This window comes from Silurus meridionalis, chromosome 9, assembly GCF_014805685.1.
Source record: "Silurus meridionalis isolate SWU-2019-XX chromosome 9, ASM1480568v1, whole genome shotgun sequence".
Lineage (NCBI taxonomy): Eukaryota > Metazoa > Chordata > Actinopteri > Siluriformes > Siluridae > Silurus > Silurus meridionalis.
In genome coordinates, this window is record NC_060892.1 from 23191271 (window position 1) to 23198391 (window position 7121).

Sequence of the window (7121 nt, forward strand, 5' to 3'; positions counted from 1 at the left end):
CTCATTGCAGTTTTATTTATATAGTGCTTTTAACAATAAACATTGTTACAAAGTGATTTTAAAGAAGTTTGGACCAGTGGTGAGCAGTTATGTTCTGAAGTTTCTCCAGAGTCTAAAATAGACACAAATGTGAGAGACATTAGAGAACACCAGGGAATTTCTTTTGAACATAAAAGTCGGATTACTTTTAAAGGACGCTTTCAAATTATGCACAAGTTCAAAACACAGATCCGGTGGCCTATAAATATTAATTAATTTATCTGAATGAGAAAAATTATTTGTTTTAGCATTTTATTTTAACGTTTGCAATATAATATGGAAAATAGTGTGATATACATAAGGCCATAAACTAATTGTAAGCATACGATTTTAATACCAATAGTACTAAAAACACATGCACACACACGTGTGTGTGTGTGTGTGTGTGTGTGTGTGTGTGTATGTATAAAGCTAACAATAAATTAAAAAATTTATTTTACTTAAATAAAGTTTGTTCTTCATCTGGATCCATAAATGCCAACCTTTTTTTGACAGATTTAAGAGGAATTGGTTATGGAATTGGATGGTCATGAAATATTTTTAATCGAGAAATGAAAGCAACAAATGCAAGAGCACCTCTTTTAGCATGTTTGGGCTTATTTCAATGAGTCTGTAGCAAATAGGTATTTTTAAGTTTTATAATATGATCTTAATAAGACTGAAATGCAAGCTAAAAAAGTGGGCAACATTCAGTTTCAAAGCTGTACTTTCTATTTTTTTTTATCTTTTTAAATTATTTTTCTTGTGGCATTTACATTTATCGGAATTGGCAGAAACTCTTATCCGGAGCAACTTACATTTATATCATTTCTACAAATGAGATGCCTTGCTTAATGGCCCAGGAGCGGGAGCTTGGTGTGGGTGGGATTTGGGATCTCATAACCTTCAGATCCAAAGTCCAAGGCCTTAGGCCAATGCCTTACCCACTAATCTACCACCTCCCCATGTGCCATGTATGCCAGTAAACAACAAATGCTCACCTGTTATATAATCATAAGTGTTTTGTGTTCATAGCATAGAAATTGTAACATCTGCAAAGCCCATGTTATTTTCAGAGCAGGACCTGGATATTCATGCAGGTCGGTGCTGTAATCTGTAGCTCTATGCTGCACTGGGACATGGCCAGAACCTATTGCAAAATTACTACTTTGCCGTTGCTACATTCACGTGTGCAAAACTTTTAGCCTACATGAGTAGGATAGTTCAGTAAACCTGTGTTTGCTTAAGACATCTGCAATGTATGACACCTCTACACATGATATACAGCAAGTACATATAATAGACTGGCTGTCTATTGGTTTAGTTACATTTCAGCAGCATTTTGAGATATAATTTTAGATAAAGGTCATTCATTAAAATTTTCTTTCAATTCCCAAAGACAACATACTGTGATTGTAAGTAACAAACACATAAACAAGACCAATTAGAAGGAAAAACATTTAATAAATATTTTTCTTTAGTCCCAAGGAAGGTAAACATATGCAAAGCTCTTAAAAAGTACAATCTCTCTTTCTTTGTCTTTATATTGAAACATTTGTACACCTGCACATTCATTCAATTCTCTAATCAACCAATCATCTAGCAACAGAACAATGGGTAGAATTATGCAGGTAGAGGTCAAGAGCTTTAATCAACGTTAAGATCAAACATCCAAAATTTGGGAGACTCTGACTACATGATTGTCTGATTGAATAATTGCCCAAACAAGCAGGGGTTCAGCTGTTTCCATGGCAGACCGGTGATATAGACAAAATCCATCACTATAATCCGTTGTTGTAAATCTTTTTGTTAAATAAATATTTGTAAAGATTCGGAGAGAAATTGTTGCATTGTAATTCTTCTTGGCACCTGAATGAGGTGATCTCACCTATGCGTTTTTGTGCATGCTATATATTGCACGTAACATTTACCCCCACATCCCTTTTAAAAATAGCTAAACGGATTTACAATACGTAACATCTATCAAATTTAAAAAATAGTTTTAATTGACTTTACATAATGACAGAAACTGTGCTCTTTCCTATATTAGTGTACTGATTGATTTTCCACATGCTTTAAAATATATTGTCATGCTTGTGGTCATCGCCGAATCCGTTCCCATTCCAACTTCCTATGACGCAGTTTGATACTCTTTTCCTTTGTCATGTTGAGGCAAGCATTGTGCTTGTTGCTCTGCAAGTGGTTCCAGTACTTGATGAGTTCACTGGGCTGAAACTGGTGGGATGTGATAAGGTGGCTGTATTTGCAGCTTGAGTAGGAAACTCTCCAGTGGTTGAAGAGAAACTCGTTCGGTGGTGGAACGGGATCAATGTGCAGCTTTGCTAAGCAGATCCCGACATAAACATCCTCGAGGTGTAGACGACGTATACTTAAAGATGCCTGATAGATCTTGCCTGCCATGTCTCCAGAGAACACGTAGCCTGTGCCAGAACAGAAGATGGGGTACCTCTCACTGGAATAGAGCTCTGGAGGCATGTACCACTTGCTGTCTTTGTTGCGATTAGGTGCGTAACCTCGCATTAGGTAGCCAGTGAAGTAGTTGTGCTGAGGTGGTGCCTCTGGCTTCAGCAACTTTCGGATTAAATACTCTGTATTGACAAACATGTCGCTGTCAGTCTTCATGATATACCTGGCATGAGGACAGTACTCAGCCACCCAGTTCATGCCCATTAGTGTCTTGATGGTAAGATTGTAGTATGTGTCCATGAAGTCCTGCTGTATAATATCATGCTGCTGGAAGCTTTCGTCCACAATGGCACTCTGAAGGTGGCCATCAGGACTGCTTTTCATGCCCATGAGAAACAGACGCACAAACTCAACACCCATTAACATGCTCTCATTTCCCCATGTTTGCCTGATGGCATTCCTGGCCTCCACATGCCCTGGCTCTACGGCAATAAGTAGAATGAGAAAGGGGCTGCTGTCTTGACATTTGTAGGGCTCATTTAACATATACTGGTATGGATTAGGTGCTAGCTGCTCTCCTACACCCATTTCTCTGTGCAAGGTATTGCCATTTGTTTTGTTAGTACTGAGAGATGCTTCCATTCCTGAGATACTTTGGGCTGCAAATTCTGATTGATGAGAACTAAAGTTCATAGGTAGCTTTGAAGGAACAAAAAGGGACCCCCTCCAGAGGCTTTGCATTGAGCTTTGGTTGCCTTCAGCATGTTCCCTTACTGGATTCAAGCCATGCATTGTGTAAACCACAGCATTTTCTCGTTGTTCTGGTTGACTGGGTAGCCAGTCTTTGCAGCCGAGAAAAAGTGTAACAAGTAAACCCAGCACAAGCAGGCCCATCATGTGTATACGGAAGAGTGACCGCTTGATATTCCATGTCATCTTCATTGGACAGCAGTGTCGCCGTCGCCACGGCATGTTAATGATATGTGAAAGTGTGGTGGTGCAATTTATTGAGGTCGAACATATGTTATTAAAAGCCTGAGGGTTATCTGATGGTAGAAGGTTTACAGATGGGTATTTGTGGACCCCAGGTAGGGCTAGTGAAAGGACGACATGTTGCCAATGATGATTCCTCTGACTCACTGCTCCAGGGTTTTCAATAACAGCAATGCTTCATCCTAATTTAGTAGAAAAGTGCTTCCTTTAGACCAATGCGTGTGTACTCTAAGAAGAGAAGGAAAGAACAACAACATAAATTTAAAAGAATTAATTATATAATTTAATATCACTAATCTCTGACACAGTGAAAAGGTAAGCTTTTATTTATCATTGTACCCTTTTAGTCACATTATTTGCAGTACAAGAGGTCTCATACTCCTCCAGGTGTTTCCTCCATTCTTACTTTTATTGTTGCAAAGGCTTAGATATAGCCAACAGGGGCAGCCTTTAAATAACATTTTAAACCTGAGAGCAAAACTCCACACCTTGATGTTATCTAAACTGTGATCTGCCATGCACTATGCAGAGTTGCTAATCTACAACACACTATTTTTATAAGGTAGCACTGCTTGACCTATAACCTATGAAACAAACAAAACTTTTTAATCAATATTAAATACAATTTAAACAGCTGTCTATGTGCATACATTTAACACTACTTTTTCGATACTATTAGTCTTTGTGTGTTTTCTTGCCCAAACCATCTGTTTTTATTAGCATTCATAGCTTTTCAGTATGTTTGTTATTTTTTATTTTTTTTTGTATGGGAAGCTTTTAAAAGTTGGGTAGCTTTTAAAAGTTACTGCTATAAACTGAGATCAGCTCAGAAACTATAGACTTATACATAAATATAAAAAAATATTAAAAAGGTATGACTGTGTAGAATTATTTTTGAATACTAGTGATAGCTGGTGTATTTTTAGAAATATCTCCCTTTTCAGGTGGTAGTTTGAGAAATGTTTTTGGATAGGCTTGGCAGTAGTCAGGCCTGGTTTGGAGTGTGCATGGTACTGGCTTGGTAGGCAGTGCCAGGGTGGTCAAAATCCATTGAGACATGGAGAGTGAGGGAAGACCTGCCCTTTCACCATTGAGGATTTCTATGTGGAGCTGTCCTGTGACCAAACCCTTTGGTAGTTCTTTGACCAAAAGGGATTAAGGGAAGGTGAGATTTTTTCAATCCCACAAATATCCCACACAAATCAAGTGTTGCAAGACACTCAGACTATGGGAGAGGTGACCCAGTTGGCTGTACTGAGAAACCATAGGTCAGAGCATAGGGGTAGCCATTATCCGGCGTCTCTGAAGCAGAGCAGGTCAAGGGCCTTGCTCCAGAACTTGATATTGGTTGCTTGGCGCTGCTGGGTTGGTATTGACATTCTGACCAGTAACCCACAGGCAAAATTTTGGAACCACCACTTCAACTAAGAAAATTGGGACAAGGGACCATATAACAGCCAATAAAAAAATTTAAGGACAAAAACCCTTACATAAACTGATGCATTGGGGAGCATTCAGAGGGCTGTTGCATCATCATAATTTATTATGAAAACTCTGGGACTGTAGTGGTTGGCGGACTACTGTATTTCAGAGACCTCAATGGTGCAAAGCCATTAGATGGCATCATATAAGAATGGAAGCTGTAATAGAGATGAAAATTAGTCTGATCAGCTCTGAAGTTTGGAGAGTTACTTGAACCCAAGTTTCAGAAAACTAGGAAAATTAACAAAATAAATGAACACAAATTCTAAACTGCCTGTATTCAAAGTCAAAACCGCTGAGTCGAGAAGTGAGTATGTACACGGACCAGTTGTGTTTCTGTTTTGCTCGCTTCAGTGATAATTTAATTACCACGAATGCCTAGTCCCCAACATCATAAATACTCTCAACATGAGTGAGTTGATATAAAAAGTAAGGGTAGGGATGCAGCCTCCAAACAGAGCCAGACCATTGGGAGGCATCAACCTTTAACACAAAGGAGAGCTTGGGGTCAGAGGTTATGGATTAAATTTCTGCTGGGCTTCTCTCTTCCACTGAAGCCACTGTGTGGACTTCTAGGTAAGAGAAGTTAACAGTTAGCTGTATGAAAGCCAAGGTCTACAGATTGAAGTCCACCATGGCATACAGCATATGGACAGAAAGATGTTGTTTATTCTATTTTTCTCTTGGAAATCCAAGTACTGATAGGGGATCAAAGACATTGCCTGGATGGACGAGCAAAGTAGTCTTATCATGGGTGTTAAGAGCATTAAGACAGGTACTCTGACCCTGGAGTTCGCTGACTGCGATTGACCATGTCAGCTTGTCTGAGTGTGAGGAAACCCACAAGTAAATGTTCAGTCTGAGCAAAATGCTGCACAATCTAGAATGTGAAAGGTTGGGTCTGTTGATAAACCAGCCCAAAAAACTGCTCATCAAAAAACTTGGGGTAGCTGAAGCATTCTGGCCAGCCCATTAAATAAATTCCATGATGAACCTGAATTTATGAATGTTCTTAAGCATTCCACTTGCACCTGTCAAGTGAAAGTACTGAGCTTGAGAAAGACAAGAGTCAACAGCTTGGAAGGGGGACAGTTCGGATAAAGATAAAAGATGAAATTATGATTAAAGATTGTAAAGGGCCAAATACTTTTTGAGTTCCCTCCCTTCTCTGGTGGAAGGAGACCTGAGCAAATAACCTACCAACATTTACTAAATATGTGGAAACCAAGGGTATGCAAATAAGAAGAATAAGTAGAAGAAGAAATAAACATGAATTGAATAACAACATATTTGTTCAGACTTTAACTCAAACTCCAGGTTGAGATGCAACCATATTACCAGTATGCCTCAGGAGGGGCTGCAAACAAAAGGGGAGATATATTTATGTGCCTGACTTGTGCCCTATGGCAAACAAATCCAAAAATCTGAGGGATTTGTTGAACACTTTCGAAAATTGATTTTTAAATTTAGGAGCATCCATAATTAACATGTCTTGTGCTTCCCTCCGGTGGAGAAATATAGCAAAGACAAAAACACAGCTGCAAGCTGGGGATCGGCTTATAACTTCACAGACAAATACACTGAAGACCAACTTAAAAATCCATTCAGCTTTTTTGCCAACTACAGAGAATTCAGCTCATTGATGGGATCCCAATAGAAGCATGAGCCATGACTCAATGCACACATTCTGCACACCATGAGCTACTTACAATCATATTCATTCTGGAGGAGTGGAGAAGCTGTAGAGGAGGCTACCATTTATTTACACTGCCCAAAAAAACAAGTCTGAACCCATGTCCAAATTACTGGTCCTTGTTTTTCACCCATTTTTCAATTTACTCTCTTCTACAACCCAGTCTATATGAACAACAAGGCCATTATACTGACATGTATCACATCACATCACAGAACACAGTGTGAACAATGGAGAGTTCAATTTCCTAGTCATCAAATGTTATTGAGGCCATCAAGAAAAACTGGATCAAGCAAATCGCCAGTAAATTTTCCAGAGTAAATAGAACAACAACTAATGGTAATTCACCCATTTTTTAAGTCACTATGTCAGATACCACTGGCTAGCGTCCCCTCTGCTTTTTCCAAATCAGAACTCCTATTGTGTCATGTGTTTCACTACTGACTTCTGGATACCACCTTAAACCTAAGGCTTAAGGTAACTTAAGGTGGAAAGAGCAAACAAAAGA

The 7121-nt window shown here is 39.0% G+C and overlaps 1 protein-coding gene across 2 annotated transcripts in view; it reads right to left on the minus strand.

Moving 5' to 3' along the window:
• The window catches only part of b3galt2 (UDP-Gal:betaGlcNAc beta 1,3-galactosyltransferase, polypeptide 2), a 17132-nt gene continuing 10011 nt past the window's right edge, over positions 1-7121 (minus strand). For both annotated transcript variants that reach the window (XM_046856906.1, XM_046856907.1), the window contains one exon: positions 1-3666. In XM_046856906.1, the coding sequence (XP_046712862.1) occupies positions 2119-3417 (1299 nt within the window). In that variant the 5' untranslated portion in view covers positions 3418-3666 and the 3' untranslated portion in view covers positions 1-2118. The remainder of the gene's footprint in view (positions 3667-7121) is intronic.